We start from the raw sequence: 18824 nt of genomic DNA on the forward strand, positions 1-18824 counted from the left end.
ATGTTGTTGCTTTTGTGGTTTTGCCAGCATTTTCCTTTGGTATAAAACATGACAAACACGCTTCACCTAAAGCCTGAGTAACTCACGGACACCTTTTCAAATCTGTTCAGTCTTCACAGTTTCTCTTCCACTAACCATTTCAAAATGAAAGCAAAAGGTGATTGGCTATTTGTGGCAAAACTATTTCTGGGCAGTGGGAAAAACTAAATAGTTTATACAGGAAGACACACTCACTTGAGATATATTAAGTGTTGCCAGTAGCTATTTTAAAGGCTGTTCTACCTAAGCAACATTAATGATTTTTAAGTAAACCAAATATTTACTTTTCTATTGCAAAAAAATAAAAGCTGTATCTATACTAGAGGGAATTGCTGAGCTTTAAATCAGTGATGCAAGTTATAACTCTTCCAAAAGCAAAGTTTTATTGTTGATGTTACACTTGCCATTGTTGCTTACTTTTGAGAGGATGACCAAGTGGAGTTGTCACTAAGATGCTGCTGATGAGATGCTGATCTGACAACAAAGCTAGAACACTGTGGCTCTCACAATGTCTAAACAGTATTGTTTATGCTGCCCCATTGATGTGATGCCGCTTTCTTTCACAGCAAGAAAACTCAGGGAAAATTGCTTCTGCAGAGATACCCCTGAGGATAACAGGACTCAGTGTGCTTCAGAGGACACAAAGAGTATATGCTTTCTGCTGGAGGACTAAATCTGCTCTCAGCCAAGTGCCTGTTAATGAGAATTACTCAAGAGGCAGCAAACACTTTGTGTGATGTAACTGAGAGAAGAGTTTCAGTCTTTACTGAGAGATTTTGCAGTCATCATCATCAGAATCTAAAATGTTCTTCTAATCAGGCAACTCCAGCAACGCTGCTCAAATATGGCAAGTAATTCTTCCTTACAGGCATCCAGGTTTGGTCTTTGTTGTTCTTTTCCTGAACTAATTCAAATGCAGTCTAATGTACTAATTGTTTCCACAGCCAGGCAGACTGTCCCGCTCATTCTGTTTCATCTCTTCTGGTTTTCACTCAGGCTGAGATACTTTCCTGAATGCCAGTTTGATCTGGAAGGCAGATGGGTGTTCCAGGAACAACTGAATCTGGGAACGGATTACTGAGATTGTCGCAGTGAGGCTGCTCACTGTTGGAACTGCTTTCTTCTTCCGCCTCGTTCCTTTCGACCACCTGTCTGCAATGTGTGGAAAGGAAAAATGTACTGTTATCTGGGCCTACTGTTTGGAATACAGCAGCAGTTTCATAAGCAAGTACATTAAGAAAATGTACACAAATACATTGAATTCAGCATGAGAGATGCTTTTGGATTTCAGCTCTCTTCACCCACTGTGAGAATTATGTCCTTAGCTGGAAATGACCAACAGTCAGATGTGATAAATGACTGATATTGAACTGTGGGCTACATTTGATGAACACCCTTGCTCATGATGGGACCTTCAGTCCAACCCAAGGCTCTCTGCCTGTGTTTTTTAAAGAGGAAACTAGAAACATTGCTATGACTTGTTCTGTAGCGAGGATGAAGGGATCTGTCATTAGTACTCTTGGGAAAGGAAAGGGACAGGACTGATGTGTGAGTGTGAGAGTCACTGACACTGGGGACAAAAGCAAGAGGGATGCACGGTATCAGGGAGAGGGAGAGATCCTCTGATACTAGGAATGGCAGTCTGAGGGGTATCTGAGCAAGAAAAGAACACATTGGACAAGGGCAGCAGGAAATGTTCAGTGTACATAACAAAGACATGATTCTGACAGAAAAAAAAAGAAGAAAGTTGAAAGGTGGATGCAGTGATGACAGGAGAACAGCAGTTACACCCTGCTTCTTCTTCCCCAAGATCTCCTCCCAGCAGCTTCCCATAATTCACCCTTAAAAAACAAATGACAGATAAAAGCAGAAAACTCCATTGAATATGGCATAACACAAGATGAAGGTCCCAACTACCACTCTACCTAATCTAGGGCTTTAAAGGGCAAAAGGAAAATTACACTGAGAAGAAAAATGTGCTCCAAAAGTGTGAAAGAAGAAGGAAACATTTTGAGAAGTTTTAATTCACTGGTGCCACATATTCACAGGCAATAAACAAACAAACAAACAAACAAATAAATAAATGGAGGGTCTTTGACAAAAAGCCACATTTGTATCAGGGGTCAGATGAACGTAACAAAACTTAAAATGCGAGATAAAATTAATGGGATGAAAAGGAAATTTGTTTGGAATAATTTGGAGGAAGGGAAATGTCGATTTTGTAACATCAAATTTCTAATTAATTAAAGAAAAATATCTGTGCCTGACAAAGCTAACACAGCAACGATTCTGCTCAATGGTAATAAGTCTCAGCAACAGGCCCACCACAGAGGATGCAGGCAAGCAGACTTGGGGTTTTCCTTGCTGTTATGCAGGAATATTCAAGAGGTCTTTCTTCTCCATTTGACAAAAACAAGACAAAAATATTCTTACCAAAACAGGATGCTTCCTTTCCAGTCCATTAAGTAGCAAAGTATCACCAGCTAGCTATCCATATTTTTACACCAGCGGGAGATCCTGCATCCCAGAAACCTGCAATCTGTCTGAGGAAAACTCTGGCTGGCTCCTATTAATCTTTAACCATCCTTGGAATAGTGGGGAAATATGATGGGACTGGAGAGGCTCCAATGTCCCAGTACTCAAAGTGAGTGAACCGGTCAAGCCGGGTCACTACAAGCCACTGTAACTGACCTCAGCCCCAGGCAAAATCATGGAATTAAGACTAAGATAAGATACAACTGAACAAGCATTTCAAGGGACACCAACAAAGAATAATTCCAGACAGTATGGTTTTTTAGAAAGATGTGTACAGTGAAACATATGATTTCATTTCTTGAGGGGAATACAATTTGGAGGAGCCTGTTTCCCTGCCTTCAGTAGGCAGCACTCCCAGATCTCCTCACACGCTTTGGTTGTAGCTTATGTCCCTTGGGAGTGAGGGACTGGACCAGACACTTGGCAGTCTCTGAAGAGATAATGTTGGCTTGGATGATTCAGTTGGTCCCAGGACACTGTTTGAATGCACTGGTCAAGAGTTAGTTCACTCTTCTGACTTGACACTTGTAAATGTCCACCCCACCAGATAGGAAGACTTTTTGTGTTGTTAAAAATGGTTTAACATTTTGAAAACTAAAATCCCCATCATTTTAGTTTCTAAGAGAAACAGCAAGAACTAGGAGGACCTTCAGAAAGCACTGGTGAGCATCTTAATGTTAATGCAGCCAACTTCTCAGCAACTGAGAAGTGCATCCTACTGCACAGCCCACCCAATGAAGTCTGAGCAGCTGCCACTAGGCTTCAGTTCAGACCTCACATTCAGTAAATGGTATTTCAGCTTCCCCTGCAGGTTCTCAGGACATGAGATTTCCAGAAGGGCACTGTTCACTGGCAGGCAACCTCTCTTCCTAAGTGCTCACATGTGCATGCAAAGAGTGGATGGTGCTAAACAAAAACCTTGTCTTAGTTTTCACTCGGAGATTAGTTTTCTCTGAACAATATCAGTATCACTGTACCAAGTGTCACCACAGACCCAGTCACGGGACACTCCGACAACATGAAGCTGGCCAAAAGATATGGAGTAGGTTCTCAGTCGTCAGCCTTTAGAAGACAGGAATGAGAACAGCTTTCTGTAAAGACCCTATAACTTGAGCTCTGATGATGGAAGACTCGTAACAGGTTCTGGCAGCTCACAGCTAACCATTTTAACAACCCATGCTCCTTTGGGTCTGGTAGCTCCTCATTGAGGAGCTGCCAACATAGGTTCTGTCAATGAAGAAAGTTCTCCTAATGATGGAGTCATGAAAGACAGCTTTATTCCTTGAAACCAGAGGCCTGAGAAAAACAGGGAACAGCTGCCTGAAAGCACTGCCTGCTTAGACAGGGAAGTACTTCTCACAGTGATCTTACTACAGTAGGTACTACAGTACAGTAAGCCCCTCCCCTCTTCCCATAGACAAGGCATGGCCAAGGAGGGCTATGGCACTTCTTACTGTCATCAGGAAGGATGCAAACTAGTGCTTAGACTATCAAATCCACTACCTCTGTGTACAGGAGTAGGTGTTTTTTGTTATTGTAGGATATATATATGGTTGTTTTGTTGTTCACTAACGAATATTACAATCTTAAAGATCAAAAAACAACAAGAACAAAAACCACTTCAGAAAGTGGTCTGCTCTCATGCGAGATCTAGGATATTGCTATCAATTTTTTTTTTCTATTGACCCCGGACTCGTCAAATATCCAAATTAGTTCCCAAGTTCCAGGAATGAAGCAGCTGTTGCAATTGATCTGGATGGAGCAGCAAATTGAAAGAGCACGTGGACATTGTACAGACTGTCCACCAAATCAGTACTTATCTTTCTGTCCATGAAGGAAACCCTCACCTGCAAACTGAGGTGAAAGCTGGCTGCAGAACAAGGGTTTCAAAGCCAAGTCACACATCCCTGTCTGGCAAGAGGGATTCTGAAATTTTGTTACCATACGTCCCAGAAAGATTGGGCAAAAGTTGGGTGTAGTTGGGGAAAACGTCTAAACACTGAATTGTGTTTCTTGCAAAAAAATCAGTCAGACATCAAAAAGGCTTATGCTGCCAAGGAGCTCAGAGTCACTTGTTTGACTCTCTCATTTTGTACTTTTTTTATTTTCCCCTCCCTACATTATACTGTTAGACTGGCAAAGTGGAGATTTTGGATGTCCTCGTCAGTCTCAGTCAGGCTGACAGGAATGCACAGCCTCCAGCAAAATGCATGGGAATATGAGTTCTCCTCCAGAGAGGCCTAGGAAGGCTCATTCCCTGCTGCCATTCCACTGCATGAAGTGTCAGCCTCCCATGGGAACTGTCTCCAGCCACCAAACTTTATTTTCTCTATGATTCTGGATGGTAGGAAAGATTGTTGCTGCAGATGTTAATACTGGCTCTTGATTACAACATAGTGGTAAATTCCTTGGCATGCTAATGGTGCCATGCCTCAAACCCTTTTTTCTTCTGCAGGGACAGCATAATGGTTACAAAAGGGACTGGGACATGGATTCCTAGCTGCAGCTCTCTTGTATGTATCAACCCTTCTTCCCCTCCTGAATTCTCTCATCCAACTTAGCACCAAATCCTTTGTTTCGCAGAGAGAGTGTGGTGCAATTAGACCATAGATTTGAGTCCAGGGCCTCTCAGCATCTGAAGATTATGCTGTGGAATAAGTGGGTCTAGTTATTCTGAAAGTGTCTTTTGACTTCTCCTGTATAGATATGTAGCTAAAAATCAGCAGACTATACCAGGGCAGATGTCGTAGCCTTGTCAACATATTAAGCATTGGTGTACACTGTGGTGAAATAGATGCAATCACTGTTATACAAGAGACGTAATCCACGTTATACAAGGCCAAAATGTAATCTCCAGGGCCCTGCAAAGACCCAGCTGACCATAAAGGCAGATGAATTACAGCAGGATGGGTTTGCCTGACAGTCAGCTGAAGATGACTGAAAGCAAGAAGATATGCTCTTACAGTCAGACTTGAAAGCATGGTGTTTCACCAAACTATTGAGCAAGCTGAAACAGAACATACTGTCCCATATGCCCCTGGGTTTGACAGAGAGAGATGAGCACAGAAACAGTGAAGGTAAAAGTTCTTCAGCCTTGACCAGGGACACATATGTACATTTGTTAGGTGAATGCATCACAATTACCATGGCAAAAGAGAAAGGAGAATTCAGTATAGATGTCAGCTGATCTTCATGCAAAGGATAACGGACTATATAGAAAGGAGAAGAAAGGAGAAGAAAGGAGAAGAAAGGAGAAGATGGTGGAAGCTAACAAGAACAGCAATTCACTGTGTTTTATTTCTGGAGTTAAGAGAAGTGTAATTGAAGCTGAAAGTTAGAAAACAAGTGGAACTCAATCCAAAAGAGCAAGCTGGGGGGGGAAGGAGGGGGTGGTGGTTGACTACTCAATTCAGTCCTAAAAATATTTTCTCTCAGTATGTTTCAAGCCTAGAAAAATGATGAGACAGGATGATTTAAAACTTTAAGAACATCTCCTCTAATTCTGCTTTCCATTAATGATTCTTGGGCTTCCCACAAAATACTGCCAGATTGCCTTGCTCACAGCAGGACTTTTAATGACAAGACTGAACATACTGAGGATGAATATGGATATTTTTAAGCCAAGCATTTCATTCAATAACATAATATTAAGTGATTGAAAAAAAAAAAAACTAACACTTGTTTTAATTTTCCAAATACACTGTGCTATTCATGTATATAGACTTCTTCCAGTTTTTTTTTTTCAGGAACAGTAAATTAATGTTACCCTATAACTTTATGTTCATTTCCATGTATTTCCTGCATTATTAGCTTGCCTCTTGCTTTGTGGTTTACTTGGCCAAGTTGCCTTTTTTACTGTCGTCTTACTTTTTGTGAGCATGCCAGAGGGCTCAGGGTGCAAATAAATTAGGCTATTAGTGCTCCTTTTTTATGGCATAACATTCCCTCTGTTTGTTTGTGACCTAATCTTGAATCTCTCCCTAATGTGCTGAGCTTAATTTTCTCTGTCCTGATCAGATTAGGTGGAACAGTGGGCAAATGCATCCTTGTTTGCATAAAACATGTTTGCCAGAAAAACAAACAAACAAAAAACCTAGTAGCAAACAAAGTAAACCAATGCAGAAAGTTTCAAACAGAAACCTGTCCTTAGACAAATTTCAGAATGACAAGTAGTCAGAACGGTGCTCCCATTCAGCATGTGAGTGCTGCACGTCAGTGGGCACTGCATATTCTTCAGGCATATCCACTGCAGGTACCTGTACAGCACCTGCTCTGCTTTTCACAGGGCAGGGTCAGTAATTGTTTAGAGGTCTGCAGACATATCTGTTACAGTACACTTTTTGAACCTGAAAATGCTGTTAATTTAACAGCAAGAACTTAAATGTTTAGAGAATAAGCCACTCTCGTGTTTTCGGCAAGAAAGAAGCTTCTGCATAACAGACCATAGAGTGCTAGACTGTAGACTCCTGACACTGAGTAAAGAATGAATCATCACCCATTTAACAGCAATTATTTCAGTAAATCATTATCCTTACATAAATTATGTAGCACATCTTAGTTTGAGTACTATTACCTTCCAGCCACTACATTTTAGTCAAATACTTTGGCATTTGGTTGTTATCGTGTGGCTCTCCAAGTGAGCACCAGAGTTCTAAGGATGCAGATAGTTCAGAATAAGCACCTTTAAGCCTCTTTTCCTTGAGAAAATAACTGATTCGTTTCTCTTGCTGCACAATACACTTTCTGGATGACAACATTTCTTTCCTGATTCTTCCCATTTTCTTTAACTCTCTGTAGAGTCCATTCTAACGTAAGTACATCATTCTTGGAATGGTCTAAGCAAAGTCATGCATAACAATACCTCTGTAATCTCACTACTAAGTTTCCTCTTAAATTGATCCAGTCTTGCAGAACTGCTTTAGGGGCTCATGTTCACTTACTTTTATCACCACGATTCCTGTTTTCTTCTTAGTTGAGGTTTACATTATGTACTCTCTCTGTGTGTAAAACAGCCACTCTTTCTCCAGTAAAATACAACCTTGATAGCTGACATAAGTAAAACATATGGCTTTTGCAAACACAATGTGCAGAACAGACCACTCTGCTTATCCTTGTACTTCATTATTCCCCAGGCAAGGCACAGAAGCTATTAATTTCTGTTTTAACCCAGGTGATAAAAAGTGAATAGCAGTGGGCTGAGTGACACTCAAATGAAATAATAAATAAGCACATCATCTCAGTGTGCAATTGTAAATGCTGAATTTAACTGCCAGATCACCCAAAGCAGTGAATAAATATTTCATGCAGGTTATTTTATCACACTTGGCTATAATTATTTTACCTCTGGTTGTACTTACCTTGGTGGATTTGATCCAGAGCAGGACATGTGGAGCAAAATAAGGAAGAGAAACATCACAAAGGCAGCAAGTCCAACCCAAAAGGCTATGACAATAGAATCTGTGAACACAACACAATAATTATGTCACCACTGGCATAGCAAATACAAACAGAACATAGCAACATAGTTTGTGATCTGTAAGGAAGGTGTGTCATTGAATTAACTGAATTTAACTAAACCCCTGAGAGAGGGGAATCTGAAGGTAAATTTATTAAAAATCTCAAGTTTCCTATCAATTTAATAGTGTACAACTAGGGCTGGAGGAGAGACCATGGGAAAAAAAAAAAAAAAAAAAAGAAGTATATTTAAAAGGGAATGCTGAGTATTTAGGATGCTTTTCATTTTCAGCTCTTTGCAGGGGACACATTTCTGTCTACAAAATCACAGTGCAGTCAGCATTGTGTTACTAAAGACAAAGCCATTACTGCTCAGTGTATGGCCACATCCTACTCTCTGGTGAAAAAACGCAACCCGTGATCTATCAAATGATTCTTTTTTAGGGTGGAAAGTCTAGCTTTGAAAACATATTCTACCAACAGAAATACTGGACTTTCACACAGGAAAGCCTATTTTGTAAAGCACCTGTGCCCCCAGGATATATCAGTCCAGTGGAACAGACTGTGAATGGCCCACTGTTCAGCTGCAGTACTTTTATGATTGTCATGAAATAGTTCAAAAAGAAGTCTACTATATCAGAACTAAGTGATTTATTTAAGGAACAAGTAAGGGAATTCCTAACACTTAAATATGGGCTCTCAGTTGGTTTAAAGCAGCCTGAGGTCTTGCCACTGCGGTTATCTCCAATTCAGATGAATTTTTTTTTTAATATTATTAATGAAAGGAATAATAACAATTACAAAAAAAAAAAAAAAAAAAAAAACCAAACACAACAGGATGAACTAGTTCCTGATCAGGCAGGCCACAGGGCTTCAGGAGTGCAAACAGGGCTCAGAAATGGTTTGGAGGAAAAAGGGAGTTCATCTTTTATGACTTAAGGCTACAGTGCTTCTGAAATGGCTGCCTCATTTACAAGCTTGCTGTTAGATGGGATGAATCCACTTCTACCCCAGCAGCACATTTGGTCACTGTTTCATAAACGCTCCTTCCTGGGATCAGTGCAGTAGTGAACTTTCCAGCTAAAGCCTCGAAAAAGTTGGGTGTTGGGCAGGGCACAAGTCGAGAACTGCTCTGAACTCATCACTGGCTACTCACTTAAACTAAGGTGAAAAAGAAGGGTCATTGACTCCAGAGACAAATATTGACCAGGATAAAATAAATCTTCTATCCCAAAGGACAAAAAACATTCATGTTCTTTGAAACAGTTCCAATATATTTGATGAGGTGTTTCTTTGTGAAAAAGTTCAGAACGTGTTGTCATCAGAGCCACAAAGAGATGAGGGGGAATTACTCTAGGTCCTTTATACCTTCAACTAGAGCTGACCCAGCAGGAGTCTTACCAGAGAACTGAGTTTTGGCTGGGCCACTGAGAAATGAGAATGTACAAAATGACTACAGGGGCATCAGTTTATTTTATTCTTCCTCTGATTAAAAAAAAAAAAAAGGTTTTACTGAGCTTTAATTCAAGGGATAGTAAACTAAGATGGATAGGCCAATATTCTGACCTACTCTTCCAAAAGTTGTGGGAGATGGTGACTGGGTGCTACTGCCAGTCCTGCATCCTCAGGAGACAACTGGAGATATTATGAAAACCTCGATGTTTAAGTCACATGGACAGAAATGAAGAGCATGGATTTATCACATTCCATATTGAAGCTGGTCTAGTTTCATCTTTTAAGGACAGCTTTAATACAATTTGTGGAATTCACTGAAGCTAATCAGATTTGTTCCAGATCTCAGGGGAACTCATGAGGGATAAATAGAAACTTTCTGACTGTTTTCTTTCTGAACTGGGACAACATATTTTAACAACCTATAAAAAAACTCTTCTATTGCTAACTTTTATAGTTACCTTCTCATGCTTGTGTATATGTTTTTGAGCAGCGTGTTTGTTCAGGGGCCAATTTAAGCTCTTTATTATTTTCATACAAAATGGGTAGAAGTGTAGGATGCTATAAATAGAAAGCAAGAACATGATTTCATAGCTGGATTTAGATCCATTTTCATGAGACAAACAAGTTCTCACCATGCTTTGGGAACAGGCCACAGAACAGAGGAGAGAAAGTGCAGAGATTCAGGTCTCTGTTTTACATTAAATAAAAAAATAAGGCAGGAGTGAATTAGGGAGCTATAATTCCATCCCAGGGGTTATGATGAACGTGTAGTTCATTAGGGCTGATTCAGCAAGGCACCTATTGTAGTCAATTAGCAGAGGTCCCCTGGAACATCAATACAGCACTTATTTTAATTCTAGAGATAGCATATATTTTGTCAAATTTAGAATATTTACAGCTCTATAAGCCCCTATCTAAGGGGAAATTATCACATTTCATCTTCTGCACAAAGGGCAACAACTTGCTGAACCTAAATTGTTTACATAGTTCCAAGCACTCAATGACAATAATCCCAGCAGTTGCTTTTGAAGGTAAAAGAATGTAAATATTATGTAAAGACAGGAAAACCTATAAAGTATATTCATTGCCTTGCTAGTGCTTTTATTCAAAGCAAGGAAAAAACTAACCAGCTGTGGAATTATTTCCCTTGCTATTTTCTTTATAGCTTGTTTTCCCACTGGCATTTGGAGAAGGAAGAATAAAAGTTCTAGTATGACGCAGCATCCATTCCTTCTAGGCTGCTGACATGGAAAAACATCTGTTTTTATAGGAAGCCCAAAAAAACCACAACGACCAGACAATTTAACTTTCCTGCCCATCAGGAAACCAAACCCAACATTTGTAATTTGGAAATCGATACAGCCAACGTGGGCTTTTTAAAGACACAAATCATGGAGCAGAATCCCATTCTGGCACGCTGCCTAGAGATCTGTTACATAAACAGCTGCCCCAGGGAACACACATTGCCTTTACATTGCCCTGCAGAGTGGGAAAATAGTAAATCTCACATTGCACTCTTGCATCTTTCTTTTTCCTCTTTGCCTGGGAGATGAGCAGCTGATGTACAGAAGACTGTTTTCCTGCAGATTTGTTTCCCAAAGCTGAGGCCAGAGGGGATTTTCTTGGTGCTTTACAGGGCATGATCTCTTCCAAAAGCTTTTTTTTTTTTTTTTTGTCAGTAAAGTTCTTTACTCGTAGTATTATTCCTCCATTATTTAAGCAGCAGCTACAGGAACTTGCAGGCATTTTATATCATTGAAGCCTCCACTCCTTATATTGTTAGGTCAATGAGCTGAAGTTACCAAAGGAACAGAAGATCCGATGCATAAACAAAAAGTATGATCACATAAGTCACCCCCTTAGAATATAAAGAAACCTGAAAGGTGTCAGACTTCTCTGTTTCTTTAGGGTAAGAGAAGAAATAGAAAAAAAAAAAAGAGATTGCTTTTACTGTTTTTTTTTTTTTTTGCTTGTTTTAAATTGAAATAAGGCTTGAGATCACTCAAGAGCACTCAAACAGGTACATGACAATGTCACCTATGAAACCATCAGTGAATTTCAGAGGGGGAGCATCTCCTGACGGAAGCATCTAAGGGGTTCCCTGGTGGAATTTGCCAGCGTTATCTGCTTTAACTTTCAAATTAAGAGATATAGAAAAATGGAGTAAAGCTGCCCATTCCCAGCAGCACCAAATGTTGCTCTACAGTATTCTGGGACAGGATTTTATATACGGAAGGCTGTGGATATTTACAACATCTTTAAGGTACGTTGCTCTTGGTTACCTAAAGTTGGAGGCAGAAAACCTAGGCTCATTATAGTCAGCAGAGAAGCTTTTCTAGAGGCAGTGCAGAATGAAATTCTGCTCTTTTCTTGCTGTCACAAGAACAGGAAGCTCCTTGCACGGTGACCTAAATTAGGTGCCTGCAGAAGGTGGTCTGAATGCTCCTCCTGCACACTCTCCAGTTCAACTTTCACTATTAGAAAGGTATTTTCTTGAAAATATCTTGAAAGCATATCACGTTTTTCTTACACACCAGAACACTGTAATAACGTTGGGGAAAGCTGTTTTAGTTCCTGAAACTCTACCTGCATAGTCACAGTTGTCTGCAGTAAACTAAAGAAAGTAATAGAGCCATGGCTGTGGCTTTGCTACCAAAAAAATATGACAGATATTGCAGGAGAATGCTGCCCATAGCTGAGGCAGTTCAGACATGCCTGTCTCTTCTCCCTTGATCTTCATCCACCCATCCAGCTGTATCAGGTTAATTTAATCTCTCATAACATAACTGTGATATAATTGTAGTTAAACAAAACTAGTGCAGTTGCCTTAGAAAAAAAGTCTTAATAATTAAGTAACCATAAAAGTACATCTGTGTGTCATCGTGCAAAACCAAGTGTGAGAGGGAATTAACTGCCCATGGCTGAATTTGGAGAATGCTGTTTCACATTATATACGTTGCAAATAACTTCTAAACCCAGCAGACTCAGCTTCCATGGCAATAAGGTATTGTGCTGATAATGTATATTACTACTTCATCTTAAAATTCAGTAGCACTAAACCACAAGAGGAAAAATCGTAGAATGTATTTTCAGCTAACTGTTCTTGGCTAGCAGAAACAAACCCCTTCCTTTACCAAAGTTTTAAATATTTACCAGTGTAACATAAACTGTATGTCCCAAGCTGAAAACATGATAGACTTATAACAAAACTTTGCTCGTTCACACAACTTTTCTGAGAGTAGCAGGCAAGTTCCTAACACCCCAAGCCTACATATCTGCATGTCATTAGGAAATGATAAAAAGTCCGTCCTTCTAAATAAAAGTTAATACCAGCAGTCTCATAGTTTCAAGTACTGTAAGATAAATCAATGAGTTTCATTATTAGCAGTAACTACTTTAGAACATAGCCCAGGAAAGACAGTTTGGCACACAGACACCCACCCATACAAACCTTACATGATTAACCCACTATGGTCTCAGTCACAAAGAAAGCAAGCTACGTCAGTAAGACAAGCCACACAACATTTTGCCCGCTCATTTTTCCTGTACCAGATAAGCACTTACTACACTACGATACTTACATTTATTAGCTTTCAACTTCCTTCCATCTACTGGAATTGGATCTATATAATCCCAATAATATTCATAAGACCAGAAGTAATCAGATGAGTTTGTTCTGTTGGCCATGTCAGTAGTGCATTTTAAATCAGCTTCAACAAAATACTTTTTTTCACAGTGCTTCAGCGCCCTCAGAGATTGTGTAACTGATGCCTATGTAAATCACTCTGGAGTCCTGTAGCTCAAGGACTGCCTTGGTACTAAAAAGTGTAGGGCAGAAATGAATATTAATGCCTAACAGACAAATAGTAGCAGCCTTTAAACATAACCCTTGCTTCCTGGTAGGTAATTATGTTATTCCTCAGCATATCAGAGCTGAGATGGATGCCAAGTAAGCTAAGAATGGGATGGACAAGTGCCAGAAGTGTCACAAACCCTTCTCTCTGAGAGACCAGCAGCAACGAAGCATTCTCTGGAGCTACTGGAAACAGCCAAGCTGAGGGAAATCTCTTTCTCCTGACATAAAGGAGGGGGCAAGTACCTGACAAAATGCATCACAGACAGAGGATGCAACAAAGCTGATGAAAAGCCTGGAGCACAAATCATAACTGTGAGTGGCTGAGGGAGCTGGGGTTGTTCATTCTGGAGAAGAAGAGGCTCAGGGGAGACCTCATCGTTCTCTACAACTGCCTAAAAAGAGGCTGTGGCGAGGTGGGGGTCAGCCTCATGCTGCAGGTGACAGTGACAGGTCGAGAGGAAATGGCCTCAAGTTGTGCCAGGGGAGGTTCAGGTTGGGTGTTAGGAATAATTTCTTCTCAGCAAGAGCAGTGAGGCAGTGGCACAGGTTGCCCAGGGAGGTGGTGCGGTCACCGTCCCTGGAGGTGTTTAAGAGCCATATGGGTGTGACACTGAGGGACGTGCTCAGTGAGCATAGTGGGGATGGGCTGATGGTTGAAGCAGATAACCCTAGTGGTCTTTTCCAACCTGCATGATTCCACGATCTTGTATTTCCCTTTGCTGCTTCCTCATTCCCTGCACCCCAAAGGCAGTGGATGGCAGTGCTGCCTCCCAGCCATGTCAAAGGCAGAGCTGAAGGCCTGAGCTGTTGAGCCCTGGCAGCCTAGCAAGTGGATACCTATGTGCACGCTTGCTAGAATGGGAGAATGGGAACCTGCAAGGATAAGAGGCCCTCAGCTGGCTTTTGGCTGCATCCCTGAAGACTTCATGATGTGGCTGGGGAAGCCAGTGCTGCATGGCGCGGCTCACAGTGAGAAGACGGCGCACCAAGGCACCCTTCCAACCACGAGAAAGGTGCTTGGGCACAGGACAAAAAGCACCAGTTTATTTAGAAAGAGCTTTGAAACCACCCATCGCCACCTTCTCTTTGCCGCCTCAGCGCTACAGCATTCAAACCTCCCCCAACGCGCTCCGTTACACCAACGCCCCCAGCGACAACAACGGACGACGCTGGAGGCGTGGCCACACGCGGAGCCCCGCCCCTGCTACGCTAGGGGCGTAGCTGCGCTGGGGTCGTGGTGACGCACGGAATCCCGCTCCCTGGACGTGACGTGATGCGTCACTTCCGGTTCCGGCGCGGGCAGTTTGAAGGCGATGGCGGGCTTGCTGTACCCGTTGTCAGGTGGCGCGCTCGGGCCCGATTCTTCTTTGTCGCTACTGGAGGCGAGCGTCCCGCGGGACGTGTCGACGGTGGAGCGACCGCGGGCGAGCGGGAAGGGGGACGAAGGGGAGAACCACGAGAACCTGCCCATGGTGTTCCTGTGCAGTGGCTGCAAGAGGCCCGTGGGAGACACGCTGAGCTGGGTGGCCAACGACGAGGAGGGGGAGTGCATTCTCCTGCGCGGTGAGTGCCACTCCCATGCCCTCTCCCGCACGGTGGCTGTTGGTGGCCCTTGGTCACGTTTGCCTCTGTGCAGATGCCTCCTGCAACGTCTCGGTGGACAAGGAGCAGAAGCTGTCCAAGCGGCCTGGAGAGTGTGGATGGTGAGCACTTTTAAAATCACAGTAGATTGCATATGTATTACACCTATTTAATAGGGGTGGGGAGGAGTGATTTCTCTCTCTTTGCTCTAATTCCTGAGTAAATGTTGTTGTTGTTTTTAAAGCATGGTTGAAACGTTTTTCTGCTCTGGCTGCTCGCTGACGCTTGGCAGTATCTATAGATGCACCCCGAAACATCTCGACTACAAGAGGGATTTGTTTTGCTTCAGCGTTGATGCCATTGAAAGGTAAAGGCAGAATCCATGATGCTGAGCCTTGCCAGGTTAACTGCACCCTCCAAGTATCGTATCAAGGGGTGTTTGTGTCCCTTGCCCTGTTGATAGGGACAGGCATGTTTTGGTGGTGCCCAACTGCTTGACTCCTGCCCTTTATAAGCTTTGATAAGATTCACCCCCTTGAATTTCTTCAGGTAGAATAGTCCCATGTCTCTCAGCCTTTCCTCACGAGGGAGATGCTTCAGGCCCTTCATCATCTTTGTAGCCTGTACCTGAAACAAGAGTGTTCTTTCTCATTTTCTCAGAAGTGTGTACGTGCATGCCCTGCTGTAGACAACAGAAAATGAGCCTTCAGTCATGGGTTGTACCTGCTCCCCTGCTGTCTTTTTGCAGTCATAGGTAATACCAGAGATGTCTGCATTCAGATTAGTAGAAGCACACTTAATAAGCAGAGAACACAGGGGCTTGCAGAGAACTTAGGCAGAGATCTGCTGGTATTCCTCTTCCTTAGGAAGGCAGGCAAAAACAAATCTTAAATCAGCTACATAGGAATACACATTCAGTTTTATGGACAAAAGCTTTCTAGAAAATGGAAGATTTGCTTTATATTGGTTTTATCTGGTTTATTGCACTTGAAACTGGTATTAACAACATGCTGAAATATTGAAGAACAGTTTAAGTCTTCACATCAGTTCTTTCAAAGGTTTATTTAAAGATCACAATTTTAGAGGTTCTGTGGAAGATTAAGAACCCAGACTAGAGATCTTTTATCCAAGTGTTACTATAGTAACAGTGATGAGCCACTGTTACTTCTGTGTGGGCTAGTTTTGGTGTTTCTGCTTTTTATGAAGTTGCAGCCTGTTCTGCTGTACCTACATGGTGTTTTCCTTCCTACTCTGAACAGTTTTTTCCTCTTTACACAGCTGTATACTTTGTTCTTCAATAGCAGTGAAAGTATCTTGAAGACAGTAACAGGGCTGTGAAGTGCCATTCTCTTGGAGTGGTGATCATGGCTAGATCTCCCAGCTAGTGCTACTTATCTCAATGTCTGAGCCTTTTTTTCATGTAGCACTAGAACATCATTGACTTTTGGAGTTTCAACTTGAATAAAGCGATGACATCTTGGTCGTTTAGAGCTCAAAGCTGTTTTAATTCCACCACTCAGCTGATTTGCAAGATTACTAAAAGTAGGGTTTTGTTTTTGTTGCCAAAATAGTGCTTTGACTGAGTGCTAGTGTATTTATTGCAGTCTTATCGTCAGGAGTGGTGGATGAATCATTGAATCATAAAGTTGCTCTTTTGCCTTCAGTGTGAAGTGCATTATCTAAACTGCAGCATATCAGTTACATTCTAGGATCCTCAGAAAAGCAGGCTGTTACTGATGAGGAACCTTTAACTCTTGAAAGTCGAGCTGCCTTGGAAGAAGCACTGAAAAGGGTAATGCTTAATCTTGCACTGTTTTGATGACTCTATACTTGTTCTTTATACTGTGCATCTGTTTCTAATCTAGTGTCTTTCCCCATTTACTTCACAGGCAAACACCATACTAAAGGCTCTGGAGGCAAGACTGGCTACTGTTGAATCAAGAATTGATTCTCTTCCCAGTAATGCTTGAAAGAAAAATTCTACCTGTAAAGTAACTGCTGGGGATTGATGTATGTGAAACTTGGGAATCTGTGGGAATATTTTAAAAGCTGCATGAGGAACTGAAAGACGTGGGTGGCTTGTGCTGCAGTGGGACAGTGCCAGCTACTGAGTCTTTGTTGCAGATGAGGAGTTCCCCTTTTGTATTAAAAGAATACTCCAGGAAGGAAAAGACTTTGAAAAAATAATGTTTCTGTAGATTAAATATTTAATTTTTTTTGCCTTGGAAAACAAAGCATTTATCTTCTGGTTGCCCTGCAGTCTGATATCTGCTGAAATGAGTTCCCAATTAGGGGGAAAACAGAAAAACAAAGCAAAAAATATTGCACCTGATAACTTCTGTTGAAGGAACAAAATATGTCACTTTCTTGACCTTGCAGCTGTTGTTGGAGCCATCTTGGCCGGAAATGTCACAGTAACTTTTTTTTTTACAAGCTTAAGTCTAAACTGAAATGACTGCAAAAGAAGGCTTCAAAAGAAGCAGCTAAAATGGCTTTCTGTGCAGCACTGAGAGTCGTGTGTGTAACAGCCTCAAAGAGGAAAATAAACAAAGCTAGTAGCACACACTTTGATTAAAAAGTGCATATTTGAACAAAGAATTCTGTGCTAATTAGAAGACTTCTGTCAATATGTTGTTGTTAACATGTAGATCTTTGTTACTTCAATCTTCTGCATTTAACCATTGGGGTTTACTACATGTTTATCTTCCAAGTGTTGGTTTGTGGGTTTTCTTCCTTCAATAAATCAAAGCAAGCAGTAATTGTGTAAGGGAAGAATCTTTTTGGAATCTTTTTGACTTCTGTTTATTTACATTCCATTTCCCAGTACTATTTAATTGTCTTACTGCTAATTTTTAATTACTCAATTGATTGTTTTGAGAGCACTTATTTTCCACTGCACCCTCCCCATCCCCTTTTCTCCTTTATTTACAGTTTTGTTTCAAAGTAGCATGCAGTTTGATCTGCTGCAATTGTTTCTTAGTCTTTCATGTTCAAGCAGCTACAGCACTGTTATATGGACACCTGCCAAGTTATTATTCTAAGCTCTAGTTGTTCCATTCAAATGACAGTGTCATCTCTAGCAAGATTTTTGCTGATAAGTTATGTAGTAGTCTCTATTCTGGATATCTGAAGAGAACCATATACTTTTCTGCCCTTTAACTGAAGACTTGTTGTTTTTCATAAGAGTATGTTTTTATCACTTGCTGACACTTACTGGTATGGTAGGTCTGCCTTTCAGACAGAACTTTTTGTGTTTTTTTTTTTTTACATGCATATTTTTTCAAATAAGTGTATTTCCTTTTTTATTAAGTACAATTATGGAAGCTTGGATGCAAGCCTCTAGAGATCTATATAAGATTTTTTTTTTTTGAGAGAGAATGCTCTCAAAAAAAGAAGAACGCTATGTTTTTAATGTCTTCTAACAAGCAGTGACGCACAAAGGTGAGCATATGTGTTTTTCTAATAATTCCTTGTCTGAATTACAAGTGTGCTGGGGGTGACAGACTGAATAACCTAATGATTGTCAGCCTTGACATGTTTTTCAATTAGGCCCTTGTGTTTAATTACGTTAAACATACATGTAACAATTTTATTTCTACCCTAGATTCAGAGAGACGAGTTTACTGGCCTCAAGCAGCTCCTGTAGATGTGTGTTCCTTCATTAAATATTTGGAGGGCAGCTAGTAGTAGTTCAGAGCTATTCCCTCAACAGATTAATCACCTGAATTCCTTGAGTGACTTGAGGGAATGGGTGCTAATATTCTATCTATATATTGCTACGATGTGTAACAGGAGTAAAATGTATATGTATAAGCAAGCATTAAAAAGAAGAGATGGTTGCTTATTTTATGGGAAGCATATACATTTTATAGCCATCCATCTTATTTAGCTAAGGGAAAAAACC

General features: G+C 41.1%; 2 protein-coding genes across 3 annotated transcripts; one reads left to right on the top strand and one right to left on the bottom strand.

Moving 5' to 3' along the window:
* Positions 1 to 1031: 1031 nt before the first annotated feature.
* On the bottom strand, positions 1032 to 13269 carry MRAP (melanocortin 2 receptor accessory protein). 2 transcript variants are annotated; one of them, XM_065741782.1, is made up of 3 exons: positions 13065 to 13269; positions 7932 to 8031; positions 1032 to 1191 (listed from the first exon to the last, which is right to left on the bottom strand). In XM_065741782.1, exons 1-3 carry the CDS (start codon positions 13168 to 13170, stop codon positions 1032 to 1034), a joined length of 366 nt encoding a protein of 121 aa, XP_065597854.1. In that variant the 5' UTR covers positions 13171 to 13269. The 2 variants fall into 2 exon arrangements, 1 of the variants encoding a protein (XP_065597854.1); XR_010622513.1 differs by lacking the exons at positions 7932 to 8031; positions 13065 to 13269 and adding an exon at positions 2473 to 2669 and having other exon boundaries at positions 1103 to 1191.
* A 1375-nt stretch (positions 13270 to 14644) lies between these two features.
* On the top strand, positions 14645 to 16943 carry MIS18A (MIS18 kinetochore protein A). The gene is made up of 5 exons (XM_065744062.1): positions 14645 to 14902; positions 14976 to 15042; positions 15165 to 15287; positions 16619 to 16712; positions 16810 to 16943. Exons 1-5 carry the CDS (start codon positions 14653 to 14655, stop codon positions 16888 to 16890), a joined length of 615 nt encoding a protein of 204 aa, XP_065600134.1. The 5' UTR covers positions 14645 to 14652; the 3' UTR covers positions 16891 to 16943.
* Positions 16944 to 18824: the final 1881 nt, after the last annotated feature.

The sequence above is a fragment of the Cyrtonyx montezumae genome, unplaced genomic scaffold (genome assembly GCF_038088225.1).
Source record: "Cyrtonyx montezumae isolate F1298 unplaced genomic scaffold, pur_monq_1.0 scaffold_3, whole genome shotgun sequence".
NCBI classification, from domain to species: Eukaryota; Metazoa; Chordata; class Aves; order Galliformes; family Odontophoridae; genus Cyrtonyx; species Cyrtonyx montezumae.